The sequence below is a fragment of the Corythoichthys intestinalis genome, chromosome 18 (genome assembly GCF_030265065.1).
Source record: "Corythoichthys intestinalis isolate RoL2023-P3 chromosome 18, ASM3026506v1, whole genome shotgun sequence".
NCBI lineage: Eukaryota > Metazoa > Chordata > Actinopteri > Syngnathiformes > Syngnathidae > Corythoichthys > Corythoichthys intestinalis.
The window spans coordinates 43,710,784-43,735,948 of NC_080412.1; the positions used below are offsets into that span (position 1 = coordinate 43,710,784).

At 38.0% G+C, this 25,165-nt stretch overlaps 1 protein-coding gene across 4 annotated transcripts in view; it reads left to right on the forward strand.

The window, feature by feature from the left end:
* The window catches only part of cchcr1 (coiled-coil alpha-helical rod protein 1), a 172,116-nt gene that overhangs the window by 133,923 nt on the left and 13,028 nt on the right, over positions 1-25,165 (forward strand). For 3 of the 4 annotated variants that reach the window (XR_009061389.1, XM_057821755.1, XM_057821754.1), the window contains exons 1-15: positions 3,851-4,143; positions 9,087-9,327; positions 9,409-9,576; positions 13,473-13,590; positions 13,749-13,910; positions 13,976-14,139; positions 14,222-14,336; positions 19,857-19,967; positions 20,026-20,169; positions 20,239-20,349; positions 23,860-23,966; positions 24,113-24,225; positions 24,298-24,370; positions 24,465-24,583; positions 24,659-24,847. Coding sequence is in view for 2 of the 4 variants with exons in the window: in XM_057821755.1 (XP_057677738.1) it covers positions 4,053-4,143; positions 9,087-9,327; positions 9,409-9,576; positions 13,473-13,590; positions 13,749-13,910; positions 13,976-14,139; positions 14,222-14,336; positions 19,857-19,967; positions 20,026-20,169; positions 20,239-20,349; positions 23,860-23,966; positions 24,113-24,225; positions 24,298-24,370; positions 24,465-24,583; positions 24,659-24,847 (2,026 nt within the window). In the remaining 2 variants the exon portion in view is untranslated. Of the gene's footprint in view, positions 1-3,850; positions 4,144-9,086; positions 9,328-9,408; positions 9,577-13,472; positions 13,591-13,748; positions 13,911-13,975; positions 14,140-14,221; positions 14,337-19,856; positions 19,968-20,025; positions 20,170-20,238; positions 20,350-23,859; positions 23,967-24,112; positions 24,226-24,297; positions 24,371-24,464; positions 24,584-24,658; positions 24,848-25,165 lie in introns of those variants that run through there. The other variant, XR_009061390.1, reaches the window with a different exon arrangement.

Consider the following 25,165-nt stretch of genomic DNA (forward strand, 5'->3'; position numbering starts at 1 on the left):
GGTAAACCGGAAACAACAGTCTGAGCGGACCAATCACAGTCCGTTTTCGCTACGTAATACGCGTCTACGCGACGCGAAGGTAGAAAAATCGAGAGGCGCGCGTCAGGCTACGGCGTAGGGTCGTAACTCGATTCTTCCTTGACGGCGTAGGTCTGACGCGGAAGTATAACTCGGCCTTTAGTCCGGCCCCCTGAACAATTAAAAAAAATTTTTTTTTACTTGTGTTATTTATTTCCTGGCTTTTTCTGTGAAGAACCCAGAGAGGGTTATTTGGTTATTATCTATTTAATTAATAGTGTTATTATTATATGATATGATATGATATTATATTTACTTTTGTTCATTGAAGAATCCAGAATGGAAAAAGTTTGGGGACCCCTGCATCAGTGGCGCCTCCAGAAATTTTTCATAGGGGTGGCCAGATGGGGCCACTTAAAATCTTGGGGTGGCCAAAACTAAAGCCATAATTTCAGGTTTTCATTATATTATTGCAGTAAAAAGGTCAGGGGAAAACTATCAGAAAGTCTTAAGGACACGGCTACTGATATACTTTGGTGTATTGTGTAATATTTGATGTTACTAATGATTTAATGTGCATAGTCCGTAACTGTCCAGTCAACATTTTGAGTTCCACAACAATTCTGTTTTATTATGTATATATTAGGCATAAGGTGTACATTTCACTTGGGCTGTCAAACGATTAAAATTTTTAATCGAGATAATCACAGCTTAAAAATGAATTAATCGTAATTAATCGCAATTCAAACCATCTCTAAAATATGCCATATTTTTCTGTAAATTATTGTTGGAATGGAAAGATAAGACACAAGGTGGATATATACATCCAACATACGGTACATAAGTACTGTATTTGTTTATTATAACAATAAACCCACAAGATGGCATTAACGTTATTAACATTCTTTCTGTGAAAGGGATCCACGGATAGAAAGACTTGAAATTCTTAAAGGATAAATGTGAGTTTGTATTTTGTGACTAAATATTGCCATCTAGTGTATTTGTTGAGCTTTCAGTAAATTATACTGTAGCGACTTAACTGTTCGTCCCAAATGCATGATGGGAAGAGGTGCAACCATGACTGTGTGGTGGCTGCAAATGGTATATCTTCTCTGCGTTGGATACACTACAGGGTGTTAAGAAAAAGATCAACTCCTGTCATTCTTCCCCATGTCGCTTCCCACAATATTTATAGTTGCTGTGGGAGAGATGACAAAGCTTTTGCTAATGAACGCTTTTATCTACTCCACTCACTTGACACTGCCTCTTATCTCTGTATAGAAGTAAAACGGCGCCATTGTAGGCTGTTTGCGGCAATGCGTTTTCACATGATTAATTTTAAAAAATTAATTACCGCCCGTTAACGCGATAAATTTGACAGCCCTACATTTAACAAATCAAAATAAATGCATTCATTTGGGATGAAATGCATAACTGATGCTACATCAATCTAACGATATACTGGCAAGCGGGGTGGCCAGTGGGGTGGCCAACCAATTTATTGGCGGTGGCCGTGGCCATCCCTGGCCACCCCCTGGTGGCGCCACAGCCCTGCATTAATCTGTTAACCAGCCTTTAACTAGATGGAGAAAATTATTTGACTAGATTTAAGAAAATTTATCATATTAAGACGTTATAAATTCGCAGTGTGGAAGTTAAATAAATTTGTATTGATTTATTTTGCATTAATAATTTAGCCCAGGGGTCCCAAACTTTTTCCTGTGAGGGCCACATAACTCTTCCCTTCTCTGATGAGGGGCCGGGGTCAGTTTGTAACAGAAAAAGTGTGATGATTGCAGGAGTGCCTAAATGTAAAAAAATATTGTTTTTCAGAAAGCCACAATCAAAAGACCCTATCTGGATTCTTCAATAAACAAAAGTAAATAAAATAAAACTAATATAACATAATATAATATAATTAGGGCTGTCAAAATTATCGCGTTAACGGGCGGTAATTAATTTTTTAAATTAATCACGTTAAAATATTTGACGCAATTAACGCGCATGCCCCGCTCAAACAGACTAAAATGACAGTACAGTGTAATGTCCACTTGTTACTTGTGTTTTTTGGTGTTTTGTCACCCTCTGCTGGCGCTTGGGTGCGACTGATTTTATGGGTTAGTACCATGAGTGAGCATAGTGTAATTATTGACATCAACAATGGCGAGCTACTAGTTTATTTTATGACTGAAAATTTTACAAATTTTAATAAAACGAAAACATTAAGAGGGGTTTCAATATAAAATTTCTATAACTTGTACTAACATTTATCTTGTAAGAACTACAAGTCTTTCTATCCATGGATCGCTTTAACAGAGTGTTAATAATGTTAATGCCATCTTGTTGATTTATTGTTATAATAAAGAAATACAGTACTTATGTACCGTATGTTGAATGTATATATCCGTCTTGTGTCTTATCTTTCCATTCCATCAATAAGTTACAGAAAAATATGGCATATTTTAGAGATGATTTGAATTGCGATTGATTACGATTAATCAATTTTTAAGCTGTAATTAACTCGATTAAAATTTTTAATCGTTTGACAGCTCTAAATGTAATATAATATAATAAAGTATAATATAATTAGGGGTGTCAAACGATTAAAATTTTTATTCGAGTTAATTACAGCTCAAAAATTAATTAATCGTAATTAATCGCAATTCAAACCATCTATAAAATAATGCCATATTTTTCTGTAAATTATTTTTAGAATGGAAAGATAAGACCGAGATGGATATATACATTCAACATACGGTACATAAGTACTGTATTTCTTTATTATAACAATAAATCAACAAGATGGCATTACCATTATTAACATTCTGTTAAAGCGATCCAAGAATAGAAAGACTTGTAGTTCTTAAAATATAAATAAAAATAATAAATGAAATATATAAATATTTATAAAAATTTATAGAAAATTTTAGAATTTTTATATTAAAACCCCTCTTCATGTTTTCGTTTTCATAAAATTTGTAACATTTTCAAACAAAAAATAAACTAATAGCTCCCCATTGTTGATGTCAATAATTACTTACACAATGCTCATGGGTACTGAAGCCTATAAAATCAGTCGCACCCAAGCGCCAGCAGAGGGCGGCAAAACTCCAAAAAACACAACAAGTACACCTTTCACTTTGCTGTCCTTTTAATATGTTTGAGCGGGGCATTTGTGCGTTAATTGCGTCAAATATTTTAACAGGATTAATTTAAAAAATTAATTACCGCTCGTTAACGCGTTAATTTTGACAGCTATAAATATAATATAATATAATATAATATAATATAATATAATATAATATAATATAATATAATATAATATAATATAATATAATAATAATAATAATATCACTATTAATTAAATAGATAATAACCAAATAACCCTCTATGGGTTCTTCACAGAAAAAGCCAGGAAATATATAACACAAGTTAAAAAAAAAAAAAAAATGTTCAGGGGTCGGACCAAATGTGGAGGCGGGCTGTATCCGGCCCGCGTGCCGTAGTTTGTGGACCCCTGATTTAGCCTATCAATTAATTTGGTTCACATTGGTGAGAAGTGGAGCCCTGACCTCCGTTCACCCAATCTGCTTGGTCTTATTAATGTCCCGTCTCAAGCAAAAAGTGTTCATGAAAGTTATGCTGATATATGGTCCCTACCAATATTGAGACCAAACCTAAGCCCTTGCTATGGTGTGCAACTGTGAAAGAAAAACTTTACGTTATGAAGTACAGTACTTTAATGTGTACCGCCCTGCAAGACTAAATTCGGGGTTTACACAATTACGACTGTGTCGTAAACCCACAATGCACCGCGCAAAGTGGCGTTACTCTTGAAAGTATCGTCCAGGGTCCTACAGGTGATACATATTTAGTAGCGTTTGTGCACATATTTAGTCTAGATTTATTGTAAAAACTATGAAATGCTTTGTTAGCGAGCTAACTATCTAGCTACCTTTATGTAAATATCAAGAGTAGAGGGATAATCCATCCTTAAAAACAACAAAGTGATTGAGTGACTTCCTGGAAGATGAATGAGTAGCTTCACAGAAAACATGGAAGGATATAAAAGTAGGAATGAAAAGCTAAACACGCCAACCGACTTCACCTCACCCGAAATATCCAGTAAGTTATTTGACTCAATCTTTACTGTATTTGTTTGCACTGAGTTGATGTGAAACTCCATGAGATGCAATGCAGTAGGGTTTACCAAACTCTGGTTCACTGGGCTGACATTGAATAATCTTATTTAGGGACTTGGAAAACAATTCAGAAGTCATCTTTTTAACTATTTTTTGTTTGAATCCTACAAGGCTCACTGACAAAATTATGTCACTTTAAAAAAAAAAAATTCATTCAATAATACCAAACAGACAAAAAAAGTGATAGGGAGGGGAAGTGCACGAATAACGGCGTACTGCAATCACCACGTCACTTTTGCTCATGAATATTCATGATGTTAGCAATTGTTGCTAGGCGGGTCAACCTCCCGTTTGTCCCTAATGGAAGAATTCTGCGTGATGTCACGATGACGTCACCTCGCTTAGCAACGTGTCGCCATTTTGTGAAGGGGGAACGCACAGCTAAACATTCCATAGACAAACGTCTGAAATTAATATATTTCAGGTGTGTTTTGCATCTTTTTTCCTAAAAACGTCTTAAACGGGGCTTACTATTATCACGAGTCACTGCCGACAGACGCAAGGAGGCGATGCAATTTAAAATTAGCGTTTATTGGCTTACAAAGCTGCCGATACAAAGTCGCAGCTGATAGCTGGATAAACAAAGGAATGGCTTGCAGTGGAGTTCGGAAACATCTAAAACTATCTCATAAAGTCACCCAGTAAGTTGACCTTTATCATTTACGTGGAATATGTACTGTGTGGAACTGAGAAAATTGGTAGTATATACGAAGTGATTATTTCTGCCGTAACCGGTAATTCGCCTCCAAGCGTTATTTAGCCGTGAGCACGTCACGGCAAAATAACCAATTCCCACGAGGCGAATAATATACCGATTGACTAATCAGAGCAGTTCACGGCAAAAGAAAAATAACGCTTTGCGAGTTGCCGGTTCCGGTAATAATAACCACTGCCTAGTCTATTGAATCCTAGCAGCTAATTGGGGCAAAAATTAAAGTTTACTCACCAGTAATCAAATGTCGGCTGCAAACGTAAATGTGCTTGAATTTAGGTTCCAACAGGCGAAAATAGTCCACGGAACAGTCTTCTTTTACTGTTCCTCGATTAATAGCTCTCAACTATTTGTTTCTCCTTCTCACGTGGAAGAATGAAGAACTTCAAATGCGGCTCCGAACTCTTCCTTGTGTGACAACCCGCAACACAGCAACTTTTAGTCATTCCGACGGAAAAAAGACCGCAAATAAAATGAAAGTTGAACGCGTTTGTATTAAAATGCACGATAGAGCAACTGCTTGTGACTTGTCTTTTGCCCCATTGTCAATATGGCGACGCTTTGTTGTGGCTGGTGACGTCATTAAATGCCCGGATGTCCGACTTCCTCTATACAACCCCTAGCAAAAAGTATGGAATTACCAGTCTCGGACGAGCTCTCACTCGGACATTTAATCGTGTAGAACAAACTCAGAAAATAATGAATTAGATCAAAAGTGCAAGTCTTTAGCGTTCAGAAACACTAAAAGAAATGAATAAAAAACATTGTGGTGGTCAGTAAATGTTAATTTTTATAGAGTAAGTGCAGGGAAATATATATGGAATCACTCCATTCTGTGGAAATATGGAATCATTAGAAACAAACAAAGAAATAACAATCAATACACATCTCTAGTATTTAGAAGCACCACCTCTGGCTTTAATGACAGCTTGCAGTCTCTGCAGCATGGACTTGATGAGTATTTTTCATGAATTTGGTGCCAACCCTCTTTGATTGCAGTTGCCAGATCAACCTTGCAAGTCGGAGCAATTTTTTTCAATTTCCACCACAGGGTATCAATAGGGTTGAGATCTGGGCTATTTGCAGGCCATGACATTGACTGGATGAGTCTTTCTCCAAGGAATGCTTTAGCAGTTTTAGGTCTGTAGCATGATGCATTGTCATCTTGGAAAATGACAAACATATTTTCAATTGAAGGGATAAGAAAGCTGTCTAAAATTTCAAAGTAAACTTGTGCATTTATTGAAGATTTGACCACAGCCGTCTCCCCGGTGCCGTTGCCTGACATGCAGCCCCATATCATCAAGGACTGAGCGAATTTTGATGTCTTCTTCAGGCAGTCATCTTTGTAAATCTCACTGGAACAGTACGAAACAAATGTTCCAGCATCATCACCTTGTCAAGAGTCAAGAATCTGCATTGGACAAGGTGTCAAGAGTCAAGAATCTGTATTGGACATTCATTTCTTTTCGTGTTTCTGAATGCTAAGGAGTTTTGAACTAATTCATTATTTTTTTTCAAGCTTTTTATCTGAGTTTGTTCTATATGATAAAATGTCCGAGTGAGTGCTCGTCCGAGACTGGTGATTCCATACTTTTTGCTAGGGGTTGTAGCAGTGCTGCAACGATTAATCAATTAGCTCGAGTATTCGATTAGAAAAAAATATTTGTCTGTTGCTTCGAGTATTCTTTTAATTAAAGTAGCGTTGTAATGGTTTATTTTGAAAGTGTTTGCATTAAGTTTTATTGATTAGGGTGGATACACTGCCCTCTGGTCTGCATTATTTCACATGGCTGAATCCAACTGCTCCCTGTTAAGACCAACATAAGCGAAGTTTTTGTTTGAGTTCATGTTTTTTAATGTATTCGTAATTTAGTTTATAGGTATATTTGGCTTTTTGTGGGAATATGTGTCTCAACCATTTGTTAAGAGCATTGTAAAAAAAAAAAAAAAAAAAAACGTCAGCATTTTATAGTTTAGGCTAGCGGACTTTTGTTTTGTAAATTTGCCATTTTCTATTTTGTTGTACATAGATTTTTTTTTAATACCGTTTGAGGCTCTGCTCCGATATTTTAATTTTTCATGTTCCTTATCCGATTACTCGATTATTCGAACTAACTAGTTTATCGATTAATCGACTAGTAAAATAATCGATATCAGCAGCCCTAGGTTGTAGTATCTTTCCTTGTATTTACCGATCAACTGTTTGAATTACTCTAACACACTTAAGATAATCAATCAGGGAATAGTTTGGTTTCTTGTATTTACGGTGTTACTGTTTATATTACTTTAACACACCCAATATAAAATTAATAGCACTTACACTATAAGGAAAACAAGCAGAATATAGGGCATAAGAGATACATGACGCATTAGAAAAAAATATTTGAATTAAATTTTGTTGATTCGAGTATTCGTTTAATTAAAGTGGCGTTGTAATGTTTATTTTGAAAGTGGTTGCATTTAGTTTTATTGATTAGGGTAGATACACTGACCTCTGGTCTGCCTCTTCACATGGCTTAATCCACCTGCTCCCTGTTTAGACCAACATAAGCTAAGTTTTTGTTTGAGCTGATGTTTTTTAATGCTTTCAGAATTTAGTTTCTAGGTACTGTATATTTAGCTGTTTTTCGTGGGAATATGTGTCTGAACCATTGGTTAAGAGCATTGTTTGAAAAAAATTATAAAAATGTTATAGCATTTAAGCTAGCGGACTTTTTCTATGTAAGTTAGCCAATAGTTTTTGTTGTTGTACATAGATCCTCATTAAAAAAAATAACATTTGAGGCTCAGCTTAGTTATTTGAATTTTTCATGTTCCTTATTCGATTACTTGATTATTCAAACTAAGTAGTCCATCGATTAATCGACTACTAAAATAGTTGATACCTGCAGCCCTCGTTACGACCAGTGTTGTTAATAACGACGTTACAATATAACGGCGTTACTAACGGCGTTATTTTTTTCAGTAGTGGGTAATCTAATTAATTACTTTTCTCATCTTGGCAATGCCGTTACCGTTACTGAGGACGGAAAGGCATGCGTTACTATGTGTTACTATATTGGTCGAAAAGTCTGAGGGAGACGGACTCACCGAGACGACGGAGCAGAGCAGGAGTAGGGAGGAGGCAAGAAAGTTGTGACGCCGAGCAAACGCGATGCTAGGTAGCTCCAATAATACATGTTGTAGCCGATAGCTAGTACAAACTACGCCCGCATGTTATGGTAGATATGGTAGACATGATAGATATAACTAGATGCAAAATGACAGACATGACATTAAATGAGTTAGTAGACAGCCGCCATCTTAAAGCAGTACACTTTTTAGGACGGCTCTGTTGTAGAGAACCTTCCTAGCGAACCTAAGTAACTTTTTATCTAAAATACTTCTAAATCGGCAAAACCTTGACTTGAATCTATCTTTAAATGATGAAACAATTGTAAAAATTTTCATATGTCGAAAGTAGAGAGAAGGGAACTAATGCAATAATGGGAGCAATTTTAACAACTTTTAACAGTTGATTCAGGGTAAAGGGTAAATTAGGGTAAAGAATTGGGCTCGGGCCAATTGTACCAAAAACCTTCACAAAATGTTTTTTTTTTTTTAATCACCAATTACTTTGCCAAGTAACTAATTACTCTTACATTCAGGTAATTGAGTTACTAACGCAATTACTTTTTGGGAGAAGTCATTTGTAACTATAATTAATTACTTTTTTTCAGTAAGATTAACAACACTGGTTACAACTAAGGTAAACGCGCTGAGTTTGGCCTTTTGGCGGGGTTGTCGGATTCTCGCCGGGCCGCTGAAGCTGCGCCAGCGCAGGTCCGGCGGTTCGGCTGGCGTGATTCTGGCAATCTGGCTAAGAGGTCAGATTCCTTCAATCTCTATCAGGATCACTTCGACAACATTGCTGTAAAATCGCAATGCTCCGTAACTGGTTAGCTATTTTTCAGAATAGGGTCTTCTACTTCCACTATAAAGTAAGATATACAGAACTGTGTTTCTGCCTTTTGCCATTCAAACAACATCATCTAGTCATGGCTTATATACCCTCTAGTGACTCAGTAGAATTGGTAATATATACAGTTTTATGAGTCTGTGCTCGATTGTTTCAATGCTTATCAGTATTTAATTTATTTCCTACTATACAGGGAAACCCCAGGATGATCTTATTCCTCCGTCTCATTTTGCAACAAGTATCCACCCTGCTAGACCGGCCAGCGTCGCACAGCCATGCATTTCCTGGATGAACCAGAAAGTCTCGACAGCGCCACCAAAAGACTCTTGGCTTGGTTTCACTCGGCGAAAGGAAAATCAATGTAGCGAGATGATTCCAGGAAACAACACAGGTAGAAGAACACCAGAGGAGAATGTGTCAGACTTCAGGACGAGGTATTCCCACTCTTTGGTCAAAAATATCATCCGCTGGGGGCATACTTGCTACACGAATAGCTCTGTTTGTTCTTAACACAGATCCAAAGAGAGGGGCAACCAGCGGCCCATATGGGAAGAAGAGTGGTGTCTAGAAGCGCAAAGGCAGAAAGCGGAGGCTGAGCGGTTGAAGGAGCCAATGGAGGCCCTGAAGAACACTCTGCACAAATACAGAGAAGAGATAACAATAAAAAATGACACTATAAGCAGGTAGTAACCTGATCAAATATCAAAATGGTGATATACAGTGGTATAAAAAAGTATCTGAAATTTTTGGAATTACTCACATTTCTGCATTAAATCACCATCAAATGTGATCTGATCTTTGTCAAAATCACACAGGTGAGAAAACAGTGTCTGCTTTAACTAAAACCACCCAAACATTTATAGATTTTCATATTTTAATGAGGATAGTGTGCAAACAATGACAGAAGGGTGAAAAATAAGTAAGTGAACCATCACATTTAATATTTTGTGGCCCCCCTCTTTGGTAGCAATAACTTCAATCAGGCGCTTCCTGTAGCTGCAGATCAGTCTAGTCCTGATTGATGTGCTAATCTGGCTTGTTCTTCTCTACAAAACTGCTGTAGTTCAGTCAGATGCCTGGGAAGTCTGGCATTAATCGCTGTCTGTAGGTCATGCCACAGCATCTCAATGGGGTTCAAGTCTGAACTTTGACTTGGCCACTCCAGAACAAGTATTTTGTTCTTTTGAAACCATTCTGAAGTTGATTTACTTCTGTGTTTTGGATCATTGTCTTGTTGCAGCATCCTCTTTTTAGCTTCAACTGTCTGACAGACGGCCTCGGGTTTTCCTGCAAAACACCCTGATAAACATTTGAATTCATTCTTCCAATAATGGTTGCAAGTTGTCCAGGCCCTGAGGCAGTAAAACAGCCCCAAATCATGATGCTCCCTCCACCATGCTTCACGGTGGGGATGAGGTGTTGATGTTGGTGAGCTGTTCCATTTGTCATCCACACATGACGTTGTGTGTTACTCCCAAACAATTCAACTTTGGTTTCATCAGTCCGCAAAATATTTTGCCAATTGTCCAAGTGCCTTTTTGTGAACATGAAACGAGCGGCAATGTTTTTTTTTTTTTTTTTTTCGTAGACAGCAGTCGCTTCCTCCGTAGAGTCCTCCCATGTACAATATTCTTGGCCATAGTTTTACATACAGTTGATGTGTGCACAGAGATATTGGACTGTGCCAGTGATTTCTGTCAGTGTTTAGCAGACACTCTTGGCCAGGGGTCCCCAAACTTTTTCCTGTGAGGGCCACATAACTCTTCCCTTCTCTGATGAGGGGCCGGGGTCAGTTTGTAACAGAAAAAGTGTGCTGATTGCAGGAGTGCCTAAATGTAAAAAAAAAATATTGTTTTTCAGAAAGCCACAATCAAATAACCCTTTCTGGATTCTTCAATGAACAAAAGTAAATATAATATATAATATAATAATAACACTATTAATTAAATAGATAATAACCAAATAACCCTCTCCGGGTTCTTCACAGAAAAAGCCAGGAAAAAAAATAACACAAGTAAAAAAATGTTTAAAAAATCGTTCAGGGGGCTGGCCCAAATGTGGAGGCGGGCCGTATGCGGCCCGCTGGCCGTAGTTTGGGGACCCCTGCTCTAGGCTAAGCATGTCAAACCGATTCCAGTGGGTCCTGGTTTTTGTTCATACCGATTGAGCACAGACAGTTCAGCCAATGAGGTTTCTGCTAAAACAAGCAGCACCTGATTGCAATCAACTAATTACCCTAGTAAGACCACAGATTGGTGAAAAGGTATTCATCTTGTTTGGTTGGAATGAAATCCAGCACCCACTGCGGCCCTTTTAGGACCGCTGCAACAATTAATCAATTAACTCGAGTATTCGATTAGATAAATATTTGAATTAAATTTTGCTGCCTCGAGTATTCGTTTAATTAAAGTGCCGTTAACATGGTTTGATTTGAAAGTGTCTGCATTTAATTTTATTGATTTGGGTGGATACACTGCCCTCTAGTCTGCCTCATTTCTTATGGCTGAATCTAGCTGCTCCCTGATAAGACCAACATAAGCTAAGTTTTTGTTTGAGCTAATGTTTTTTTAATGCATTCGTAATTTAGTTTAAAGGTATATTTAGCCGTTTTTTGTGGGAATATGTGTTTGAACTATTTGTTAAGAGGTTTGTAAAAAAACGTTGGCATTTTATAGCATTTAAACTAGCAGAATTTTGCAATGTAAGTTAATCAATTGTTCTTTTGTTGCACATATATCCTCATTCATTTATTTTTCTATACCGTTTGAGGCTCAAGTCAGGTATTTTAATTTTGTATGTTCCTAATCAGATTACTCGATTATTCGAACTAATTACCGTTTTGTCCTGAATATAAGACGGCCCTGATTATAAGACGACCCCCTCTTTTTCAAGACTCAAGTTTGAAAAAAGACTTTTTGAACACCAAATTAATTTTTATACATACATACATACATAAATACATATATATATATATATATATAAATAGGGCTGTCAAAATTATCGCGTTAACGCGCGGTAATTAATTTTTTTAATTAATCACGTTAAAATATTTGACGCAATTAACGCACATGTCCCGCTCAAACAGTATTCTGCCTTTTGGAAAGTTTTACAGCAAGGCTTTTTGTGCTGTCTAACAGTGAACTCTTGTGGTCGCTTTGCGACATGGTTTATTGTCTTCTTGCCAGTTCAATATGGCTGCACGACGTCTGGGGCTGACGCCTACGTTGTAATGTTGTGCTTATATGATCCTTGGACAAGATTTGTCCGTAAGTATGGTTGTTGTAAAGAATGTACATATTATGTTAGTAAGCGAAATGTTATATTTTTTGTATGAGATGCTTTTTGTTTATGTTTAGTGAACCTGTATAGCGTGCTAAGCTAACGTTGTTGCTAATGCAATGCTTGTGTACTGTTTTTTTTTTTGTAGTTTTACGATGGTCTAAAGAGGACAATGGTTTGAGGCCATTTTATTAATAAATCAGATGAAAAAGGAAGAAGTCTGATTATTAAGGCGTCGTTCACTAGCTGTCTAGCTTTGGAAAAAGTAGACGCTTCGGAATGAGGACAGCATAGACAGATTTAAATGACAGTAGAGTGAAATGCCCACTACAGTCCTTATGTACCGTATGTTGAATGTATATATCCGTCTTGTGTCTTATCTTTCCATTCCAACAATTTATTTTACAGAATATATATATAATTTACAGAAAAATATGGCATATTTTATAGATGGTTTGAATTGAGATTAATTGCGATTAATTACAATTAATTTTTAAGCTGTAATTAACTTGATTAAAAATTTTAATCATTTGACAGCTCTAATATATATATTTATATTACAGTACATCCGAAACAAATGATTATAACAATATATTTGAGAGAAAAAGCATGTTATTTTTCCTCATTCAAATCTTAATATCTGAACATTTAAATATGTAAACTAAAGTGCAATCACATTAGTAAATAAATGGCTTCTGGTTTTTGAAATGTAAATAAACCAATCTATTGTGAAAAAACAACAAAATTGCAATAACTGCATTAACCATCAAATTGAAGTCTAACTCTAACTAGTCTTAAAACAAATCTGAATAAGGAAAAACATTAACAATAAAATAATGCAAACTGGTTAAACTAAAAAGAGTAGCTGAGATCTGTCATGACAGAACATCGCTTCAATGATATCTGGCGCCATCTAGCGTCGCGAATGGGGAGAGTAGCTGAGATAGGTCATGACAGAACATCGCTTCAATGATGTATGGCGCCATCTAGCGTCGTGAATGGGTATAATGTCTAGACCGTGAATATAAGACGACCCCCTCTTTTTCAGTCTTATTTCAATGCAATAAACACCGTCTTATATTAAGGCCAATACGGTAGTTCATCGATTAATCGACTACTAAAATAACCGATAGCTGCAGCCCTAAACCCAATGTCATTGACCCCCAATAGACGAACCAAAAATATGCTTTTTCAAGTTACCACACAGTAACTTTGGCATAATACCGCTTTATAACACTGTTTTAACTGCTTAAATGTTATTTCCTCCATTAATTAAGAATATGTACTTGTTGTACTTTAGGCAATGTCACCATTTGGAGACGATACGTCAAGAAATGAGCCAGGTGAAAGCTCAGCATAGCCATCTGAAGGAGGAGCTTAAGAACTGCCAAAAGGAGAAGGCGAAAATAATCTCACAGGTAATGTTATAAGCAAACATTTCATTTTGACAATAACGTGGCCCCCGATCACCTGGGATGAACCCACGTTTCAACTCTTCCTGTTATAGCTCATAAGTTGGAGTATTCCTCTGGACTTGTTTTCAATTTTGAAGACGTTTAATCAATGCGTTTTACAGCTTGAAAAATCTAAGAAACAGTCTGATGAGGTCCTTGCAAAAATGAGGAGGGAAGCTAGCCTGAATGCCGAAACCGTCCAAAAGCAAGTCGAGGAAGCCGAAGAGAGGTCTTTAAAAATGTCTGAAAAAATACAGCAGATGCAGAAGAAGCACGAGGAAGAGGTATTTTCCACATGTTTTTCAATCCTGAAAATACCCAACTATTCATCTCTGATTTCCCTCATCAGCTGCGACAGTTGACCGGCGAACACTACGGGGAATTATGCACTGCCCAAAAATTAAATCATGAACTGCAGAGTAAACTTGAGTCGGTGACCCGGGAATTGCTGCAGCTGAAAAGCAATCTATCGGAAGCATCTGCAGAGAGAGATGAATTTAAAGAACGTCTAAGGTGCTGCATTTAATTCCTCCCATGTCTAATGTCAACTTCGATTCAACTTTGTTGATTTGTTTGTCGTGAATTACTTTCACAGCCAAATGAAACAAGCGTACGAGACTCAATCGGCGACTCTGCACAGCCTCCGAAATTACATCGGCAAGGTTGTTGCCGACAAAGAAGAAAAGGAACGATCGAACGAAGCAGTTGAGGTGAAAAATACAATTAGTCCAACACAAAGGGCTTTTGCGCATGAATGACCAGGGGCGGATCCACCAGGGTGGAACGGGGTGGCAACTGCCACCCTAAAAGACAGGCTCGCCACCCGAATCGGCACTGATGAGGAATGAAAAACGGGTCAATTTGAGATTTACTGCCATCAGTTAAGTAGTGTTTGTGAGGATCCTTTAAAAATTAATACATAAAAGATTGTATGAAGTTAAGTATAGTGATCTCTCGCTACTTTGCGCTTCAAATTTCACGCCCCTCAATCCATCGTGGATTTTTTTCAGTAAAAATTAAATAAATAAATAAATACAGTATGTTATTTAAATATGTTAGGATATATAGTGCCCTCCATAATTATTGGCACCCCTGAAAAATGTTTTTTAGCTTCTAATATATATTTTTTATTCAAATAATATGGGACCCTAATGGAAAATAGAGAAAAATCCAACCTTCAATACAAGTGCATTCATTCAGTGGGGAAAAAAATCCCACATAAAGAAAAAATTATTTGACATCAAATAATGTGTGTCAGAATTATTAGCACCCCTGGTGTTAATACTTTGTACAACCCCTTTTTGCCAACAAAACAAGGTCTGGGGACTGAGATGGCCATGGGAGGAGCTTTATTTTGTGTCTGGTGAACCGTTTCTGTGTAGATTTGGCCATATGTTTAGGGTCATTGTCTTGCTGAAAGACCCAGTGACGACCCATCTTCGGCTTTTGGGCAGAGGGCAACAGATTTTGTTTTAAAATGTCCTGGTATTTCAAAGCATTCATGATGCCATGCACCCTAACAAGGTTCCCAGGGCCTTTGGAAGCGAAACAGCCCCACAGCATTACTGACCCACCCCCATACTTCACAGTGGGTATGAGGTGCTTTTCAGCATGCGCATCTTTCGTGGCACGCCAGACCCACTTAGAGTGTTTGTTGCCAAAAAGCTCAATCTTGGTCTCACATAAAAATACACACGGTTCAAGGGGATAAACATACTGTATGGCCAAATCTACACAGAAATGGTTCACCAGACACAAAATCAAGCTCCTCCCATGGCCATCTCAGTCCCCAGACCTTGTTTTGTTGGCAAAAGGGGGTTGTACAAAGTATTAACACCAGGGGTGCTAATAATTGTGACAGACATTATTTGATGTCAAATATTTTTTTCTTTATGTGGGATTTTTCCCCACTGAATGAATGCACTTGTATTGAAGGTTGTTTTTTTTTCTTTTTTTTCCATTAAGGTCCCATATTATTTGAATTAAAAAAAAATATTTGAAACTGAAAAACACATCTTTTTCAGGGGTGCCAATAATCATGGAGGGCACTGTACACTGCTGGCCAAAAAAATTAACACCCCAGCAATTCTGTCAGATAATGATCAATTTCTTCCAGAAAATGATTGCAATTACAAATGCTTTGGTAGTAATATCTTCATTTATTTAGCTTGCAATGGAAAAACACAAAAGAGAATGGGGAAAAAAAAATCATTATCATTTTACACAAAACTCCAGCAATGGGTCGGACAAAAGTATTGGCACCCTCAGCCTAATACTTGGTAGCACAACCTTTAGACAAAATAACTGTGAACAACCGCTTCCGGTATCCATCAATGAGTTTCTTACAATGCTCTGCTTGAATTTTTCTTTGGCCAACTGCTCCAGGTCTGAGATTTGAAGGCTGCCATTTTCAGATCTCTCTGGAATCATTGCTGACCACTTTAAAAGTCTCCAGTGCTTTCTCTCAAACCGTTCTCTAGTGCTTTTTCCCCACATATTTTTATTATTTTTCAAAAAATAAAAAGACAATAACTGAAAATTCAAAACATCATGGTCATAGGAAGGCCATATTTCGCAACCCGATTGAATGGAAAAAACAAAAATAATGAATAATCTTATACACATTCACACACACATTCACACAGCTTGCAAAGAAAAAATGAACAATTCGGTAACACTTTATAATAACTATACGTTTTACTAGTTAATAGATCATTAGTAAACTGCTGATAAATGATTTATTGTTGATTTGTGAAGTATTTGTTAACAGTTTGTTAAGCATTTGCAGGGTGTTCCAATATGGTTGACCCCATTTTAAATGCCCATGCTAGTTGATGGATCTTAATAAAACTATATACACTTTATGTTGAAGGTCATAAGTTTTATTGGTTAAATATACAAATAAAAGTACAAATATTTGTTGGTTCTATGGCAGATTTTCATAAATGTGCAACATGAGCGCTGCCTGCAAAATGCCTTATCAAAATGCCTTTTCTTTTGAAGTGAACGGCATTTCTTAACCTGAAAAGATAGAAATGCCAAATGTCACACACAAAAACTTGAAACGTTTCTACACAAACTGTGTTTCAGGTTAAGAACACCCTGTAAATGCTTAACAAACTGTTAACAAATACTTCACAAATCAACAATAAATCATTTATCAACAGTTTAATAATGATCTATTAACTAGTAAAACGGATAGTTCTTATAAAGTGTTACCAACAATTCTTATATATAGAGATGTTGATACAATATACATATATGTGTCCCATAATTTCAGAAATTCTTTCGGTTTTCCTTTCGCAATGTAAGTCAGTCTTTCTATTCCTATTCCTTGCGACAGTGCCTTAATCCATTGTCTTAACGAAGGGGGTTCCATGTTCTTTCAGTTCAAGGCCATCACTCTTCGTGAATGCGGTAATCTAAAATCTAACATTTTTTTCATTTTTTTTTGGTTATAACAGGATTTGTGGGATAAATACCCAAAACACAACGTTTGGCCGACGTAGGTACATTCACTTTAAAGACACATGATAAACATTTTGTAATATCTTTCCAAAAATTCAGAATTTTCGAACACTCCCAAACACAGTGTATGAGGGTACCTTTGAAGTTGTTACATTTAGAGCATGTATCAGGAATGTTACCAGACATGTGATGCAGTATTTCAGGAGTTCTATACATTCTTGTTAACCACTTGTATTGAATCTGTTTTAATCTAGTATTTATTGTATTTTTGGGGGCTTTCAAACCTCTAGTGCTTTTTGAAGTGTGTTTTGGGTCATTGTCCTGCCGGAAGAACCACGACCTCTGAGAAAGACCTAGCTTTCTTACACTGAGCCCTACATTATGCTGCAAAATTTGTTGGTAGTCTTCAGACTTCATAATGCCATGCACACAGTCAAGCAGTCCAGTGCCAGAGGTAGCAAAGCAACCCCAAGACATAAGGGAACCTCCACCATGTTTGACTGTGGGGCCCGTGTTCTTTTTTTTGAAGGACTCCTTTTTTCCCCTGTAAACTCTATGTGGATGCCTTTTCCCAAAAGGCTGTACTTTTGTCTCATCAGACCCGAGAACATTCTTCCAAAATGTTTTTGGCTTACTCAGGTAAGTTTTGGCAAACTCCAGCCTGGCTTTTTTTATGTCTCTTGGTCAGAAATGGGGTCTTCCTGGGTATCCTACCATAGGGTCCTTTTTCATTCAGACATTGACGGAATTCCAGGGGTGCCAATAGTTTTGGCCAGCAGTGTACATGTGTACACTAGGGATGTCTCGGAGCTGATCACATGATCGGAAATCGGGCTGATAGGGCCATTTTTCAGAGAGTTGGAATCTGGTAAAAAAGATTGGGTTTTTAATTTTTAAAATTAATAAATAAATTAATTTTAAAAAAATTAAAGGCTACAAGAATAACAAAATAATCCAGAAATGCAATTGTATTGCCAAAGAAACAAAAATATATACGTTTTATACTCCACAGTACAGCACTTTAACATGTTTGGAACTTTTTATCCTAAAAAAAAAAAAAAAAAAATCCGGTATTGGATCGGGACTCTGTATCGGCAGATTTCCAAAATCTTGGACTCCGGTGCAAAATATGTGATTGGGTAATCCCTAATGTTGACACTAGAGGCGTAACAATTAATCGATGTGGATCAATATATCGATTAACAAATTGATAATTCGATTAATATGTAAAATGATTTTCGATACGCTGTTTTGCAAGTTTCATCACGTAATTATCAAAACATCAAAACTGATTTGTATTTTTTATTGCTTTAGGTAAATTAGAGCTATAGGCTTCATAATGCATTCGTGGGGCCGATAAATAGGGGGCCTGCATCGTTGGCGAGGCCGTCAAAGCTGACCAAGTGGAATCGCAGACAAAGAGCTTTTATAGAATAGAATATCCCTTTATTATCATTATACACTATATACTGTTAGCGAATGAGACTAGCGGCCGCCTGGCGTAAACGGAGCTTTTCTGGCGAAAATTCGTCTAAATCCCCGAATTCTTTATCGATTTGGACGTAAACCAGTCTCGATTCTTGGTTAAGAGCCAAAAAAAAAAAAAAAAGTGCAGTTGGCATTTATTTTACGTAAATATGTCGAAGTACAATGCTAGTCTGTTAGTGAATGTAGCTAGCGACTGCCTGATGTAAACAGAGCTTTTCCAGTGATAATTCTTGTGAATAAATTCTTAAATCCCCGAATTCTTTATAGATATGGATGTAAAACAGTCTCGATTCTTGGTTAAAAGCAAAAAAAAAAAAGTGCAGTTAGCATTTATTTCAGGTAAATATGTTGAAGTACAATGCTAGTTTGTTAAGTGAATGTAGCTTGTGGCCGTCTGATGTAAACGGCGCTTCTCCGGTGAAAATCATTGTAATAATAAGGAATAAATGCTTAAATCCCCAAATTCGTTATACATATGGATGTAAAACAGTCTCGATTCTTGGTTAAAAGCAATAAAAAAAACACGTGCAGTTAGCGTTTAATTTTACGTAAAAATGTCGAAGTACAATGCTAGTCTGTTAGTGAATGTAGCTAGTGGCCGCCGTATGTAAACAGAGCTTTTTTTGTTGAAAATTCTTGTGAATAAATGCTTAAATCCCCGAATTCTTTGTAGATATGGACGTAAAACAGTCTTGATTCTTGGTCAAAAGCAATTAAAAAAACGTGCAGTTAGCATTTATTTTACGTAAATATTGGGAACTATGATGCCAATGCAGTAGCGGCTAATTTCTCCCATTTTTTTCAGTGTTTTAAAATGCATGCATGGTACGAAAAATATAATAATTACCTTGAATCCTTGAACATATCACTCCTGAGACAATCCTTCCTGTTTGTATGCAGTACAGCTTTCGTACTTTTTCAACAGAAATCCGGCGTTAGATCGCTGCGTGCGTGTTTGTAAATAGCTCATCTGGATGTGGGCAGCCCCCTACTTGAATGCGAGGCGCAGTGCGTGACCGATCTGACCCGTCAACACATTATGAAGTCTATGTCAAATCGTTCAAAGGCCTTTGAATTGAATAGTCGCAGCATTTTTTATCATTGTCTAAAGACTCCATGATGTATTATACTGTACCATCATGAAATATTTTCCACTCTGACAAAGTTCCTGCCCCCCCCCCACCCCCCCCGCCTACCGCTGAATATTTTTTTCTAGATCCGCCCCTGCAAGTAACATTAAAAGGTTTCTACATCATGTTGTAATGGCTTTGTAGAGGCTCAACAAAGAGAAAGCTGCATTGCAGAAAACCACAGAGTTGTTGACTGTCAGGCTTAACTCCATGAGTGAAATCGTCTCACTACAAGAGGAGAAGATGCTGAAAAAGGTGAGAATCGACTGCTAGCGCTCTTGACTTTTCAGAAGCGGCTGACGTGTTTCAATAGGCCTCGACAGACCCGCTGGTGGCAAAAAACTCTGATGGTCTTCTTGTGCTACACCTCTGGAGGGAGAAGGTGTTCAAGCTATGCGTCCAGCTTCGTTTGAAGGACGTGGGGCTGCGAGAAGAGAGGGGAAAACATCTTTCTGAGGTGTCAAAACAACAGTATGCCACGAGGCTTCATGGCAGTGTCACTTGAGGTGTTTTTCTGCTTTTCTAGGTCAGACTCATGGAGCAACAGCTGCAAGAGGAGCACCATCACGCAACTGTGCTCCAGCGTAGTCTCGATGCCAGCGTTGCTGAACTAAACCAGGAGAAACTCCAAAAGGAGGTGAGGGTACACCATTAAACTGAAAATATTGGATTATTGTGAATAAGTATGATATTTGTGTCAGTCGTTTTAAAGCATTTTCAGCATAGATACAAAGACACATGGTGAGGCAGCGCCCTCTATTGACTTGCTGTTACTGCACAATAACTAGACTAGTTATTGTCCAGTAACAAACAGCAAGTCAAATAGTGGGGAAAGCCCCCCCCCCAGGGGGGGTGCAGAGCGATGCCGGGGTTGGCGCATGTGACCGATATATGGACTTTTTTTCCAACATCAGCCATCAACCTATTAACAAAAACAAAACAAAAAAAGCCGATAAAAAAGGATTTTGATCAGGCATCTGTGTGGGCAACTGTGGCAGCCGCTGAGTGATGATAGGACCCCGGAAGGACCCTGCTACAGGAAGCCTCAGGTTTTCTTATTGTGTAAATATTGTGAGATTTTATTTATTTATTTTTTAAATCTTGCATGAGCGAATGCATTTGATTTAGCCTTTTAAGGTGTTTACTTAGTGACCCTTACACTCTAAATCAGGAATCGGGAACCTTTTTTCTTTCTTTCATTATTTCCTTTTCAGGCGTGACAGATGCAAACGTACAGCATTCATTTGTGTTTACATTCAGTTCAACCCTAAAAGAAAAGGACTGCGAAAAGAAAAGGACTGATGGGAGAAGCCGAACATTATTGAATGCTGCCCCCAGTATACCACAGGACGCAGAATTATCGAATAACAATTTTGACATTTCAGAATGTGTGATGATTACAAGGTGTTTTTTTTGTTATTTTTTGGGCTGTCAAACGGTTAAAATTTTTAATCGAGTTAATTACAGCTTAAAATTTTAATTAATCGCAATTCAAACCATCTATAAAATATGCTATATTTTTCTGGAAATTATTGTTGGAATGGGAAGATAAGACACAAGATGGATATATATATATATACAGTACATTCAACATACGGTACATAAGTACTGTATTTGTTTATTATAACAATAAATCAACAAGATGGCATTAACATTATTAACATTCTGTTAAAGCAATCCATGGATAGAAAGACTTGTAGTTCTTAAAAGATAAATGTTAGTACAAGTTATAGAAATGTTATATTAAAACTCCTCTTAATGTTTTCGTTTTAATAAAATTTGAAAAATTTTCAATCAAAAAATAAACTAGTAGCACGCCATTGTTGATGTCAATAATTACACAATGCTCATGGGTGCTGAAGCCCATAAACAGTCGCACCCAAGCGCCAGCAGAGAGCGACAAAACTCCAAAAAACACAAGTAACAAGTGGACATTGGACTGTGCTGTCTAATCTGTTTGAGCGGGGCATGTGCGTTAATTGCGTCAAATATTTTAACGTGATTAATTTTTAAAAATTAATTACCGCCCGTTAACGCGATAATTTTGACAGCCCTAGTTTTTTTTTTTTTTTTCCCCCTCCCCTTGATTGTCCATCTTCCCAATAGTCATTGTCGATCACGGCGATTTGTTCGTTATGTTGATTAGCTCCAGTAAATTAATTCATTATGCAGTGTGAGGTTAGTTCATTCTGTTGATTCGCTCGAGAAGATAGGGGAATAGCTGAGGACCAATGGCAGGCCGTCTCCTCCACCTCCTTTAACCGATTTATCCCTCATCACGGTCCTCATTCCTTGCTGCATTCCGACGAACACTCATCTCCAAGTTGAGCAGCTCTGTTGTAATTTTCATTACCATTCTGGTTGTGGCGGTGTTGGATACAGCTATGTCGTTCTTCACCTGTGATATATCATCACAGGCTGGCGTGCACTCCAGCGATGGCGCTCACGGCCGTAGTGGACAATTCCACTGATCTCCTTTGGCTTTCCAGCGCTTTCATGATGATCCGACGAATCAAGTGGGCTCCGAGCCCTTGTAGAAGAATCGCAGCCAGCAGCGTAATGAAAAGATATACATCCTCGATGTCTTTAACTTCGAGTGTGGTCAGACACAGCGGCCACCATTTTACTCAGCTATCCTCCATAAATCCAGACTTAAAAGTGTTGCCCGGGCATGGGCGTTGTCCAGGTTCTGGTTGCATTGTAGAGAAGATCTTGTCCAGAGCACTCAGTGACCAATTGACCAGTTCCATGTCTTTACAGATTGGCACAACGGTCAGCTGTCTGTACGCTTACAAAGCGAAATGATTATCTGTCCTTGTGACAGATGTCTGGTTGAGCCTTGTTTGCATTAGCTTTGTTTTTTTTTTTTTTCTTTTTTTTTTTTCAAAGGGTGTCAATACTTTTGTCCGACCCATTTTTGGAGTTTTGTGTAAAAGGATAATGATTTAATTTATTTTCACCATTCTCTTTTGTGGTTTTTTTTTTGCAAGCAAAATAAATAAAGATATTACTACGAAAGCATTTGTAATTGCAATCATTTTCTGGGAGAAATTGAGCGTTATCTGACACATTTCCAGGGGTGCCAATACTTTTGGCCTGCATTGTACGTTCCCGACCCCTGCTCTAAATGTAACTCGTAGCGTTGGCGTAGCATTCGCATTGGCTTTACCATAGCAAGCATCCGCTTAAACTATTCAATTCAATTTTCTTTGTATAGCCCTATATCACACCAAGGTTGTCTCAAAGGGCTTTGCAGAGGCAATATGATACACAGTCAGAATCAGCAGATGAAATAAATAAAGGTCAAGTCCTGGGCATCCCCCATCCTTTGACCCTCCATGTCGGCAAAGAAAAACTCCAAAACTCTTTGGGAGAAATGAGAAACCTTGGGGAGTACCACAGTCAGGAGAGATCCACTCCCAGGACGGATAGACAGGATGCACCAGGACTGCTAATGGGAATAGAGTAAGGGAACAAGGAAAGGTCCATTTAGCCAGATGAGACGGGGTTGGCAACGAGGACGTCCATCCAGCCAGCGGTCCGGATAGTCAGGAGGCTGCAGCTGAAAAATAGCCCCTCCCCAGAGGGGAGGGGGGAAAGGGGACACCGGGTGACTAGTGATGAAGAGACTAGTCGACTAGCTATTAAAATTAGAAATAAAGTAAGACAAGAGTTAGGTAGAGTAAGAAAAAGGAGATAGGAGTGGCTGTGCTTCTCCCAGCATTATAGCTTTTAGTGCAGCTTAGACTGAACTGTGAGTCTAGTCTGATTTCAACTAGCCTGACCATAAGCTTTGTTGAATAGGAACGTTTTTAGTCTAAACTTAAATGTACAGGCTGTCTCGGCTTCTTTAATACTAGCTGGAAGCCGATTCCGTAAAACAGGAGCTTGGTGGCTAAAGGCTGGGAACTACCAGTTATCTCACTTGTTTACATCTCCTCGTGACGTCCTGGTGGTTTAATTATTTTAAAATAATGTACTGTTCTTGCTGAGTGTGTACAATCATAAAAAGAAATTTTGCATTCGTTGGTTTAGTAGCATAAGACCGAATTAATCCTTGAAGTCTCAGGTCATCATTGTAAATTTGAAGCAAGTTGTATCGTGAGCTACCCAGACGTTCCCACCCCTACTTTGTTTTTCTTCTTAGACTCTGAAACAGGACTTGACTCATGTTTGCAAAGAGAACCAAGAATTGAAGTCCAAGCATTTCAACGTGGAGGCTGAGATCAAAACCGCAACAGAGGCCATGCACGGGTAAAGCAGGTCATTAATTCATAGGAAAAAAATGTTTCGTGGTTTTTAACTCACTGGCAGCCATTGACGTTTATAAACGTCCAATCTATTTGAAGTCAGATAACTCGTTGATGTTATTGATGTCTTTTACTGTTTGTTCCTCACAGGTTTAATGTGGCATTTCATCGTAAAATGGCCGACGTGAATGCAGCACAAGCAAAACTCAATACTTTTAGCCAGCGGTTGAATTTCGCCAGAGGCCGAGTGGAGACGGTGCAAGGTGCCATTATTGAGCCTTCATTTGTACTTCGTAGCCTACGGTGTCGTACATCCTAATGATTTTGCTTCACAGCTTTGTTCATGAGAAGAATTGCACTCCACAAAGTCCAGAAGACCAGTAAGCAAGCGGAACGAGCGGTGGACAGGTCGGCAACTTTGCTCAATAAATGCACTTGAACGATTTTTTCTCCAAGAGGTTACTTACCTCTGTTTTCTTTTTTTTTTTTTCTTCTAAAATAGCATCCAGAATTTACAGATAGAACTGAGTTTGGTGAGTGAAGAGAAACTCAAGCTCACACAGGAGCTGAAAAAAACCCCGGAGCTGATTGAGGAAGCGTTGGCTGATATGAAAGAAGAATGTAAGATCAAAATTTTTCTTGTTGTGATGCCACGTTGTTGCCTTGTCTGATTTTGCTTTTGCACGCCCCTGACAGATGAGAGCAAGCTGAGGCAGCAGCAGGAGGAACTGGAGCAGTGCCGGAACGAGACGCAGAAGGCCGTGTCTGGCAGAGAGGAGGTCCAGCAGAACTTGCGGGATGTCCTGGCTCAGCTGGAAGTCGGCAACGGCAGGCGGGACGAGCTTCAATCGAAACTGCTAAGTCAAAAGGAGCACAGCGAGCAAGGTGAGACCTTGGCGTTGTTTTCCATTGCAGGTCTGAATCGCGCCGGGATCAAATTGTTTTAACTGTCTGTTTACACCTAGTGAACGATATCAAATGTTTGAACGTGATTGATGTCGTGGGTATCTAATTTGGATAGACTGAACTTCATGAACGGATGAAATACTCGCTGTTTGCCAGAATTTTTAAAGTGATCCTCTAACTTAAATACATGTAGGCTCTAATAAACCACAATTGTTCTCTTGTACTAAAATGTTGTTAGAAACACATAAAATGTTAAATCAATGGCAATATTTTATAATATTTAGTCCATATTTTGAC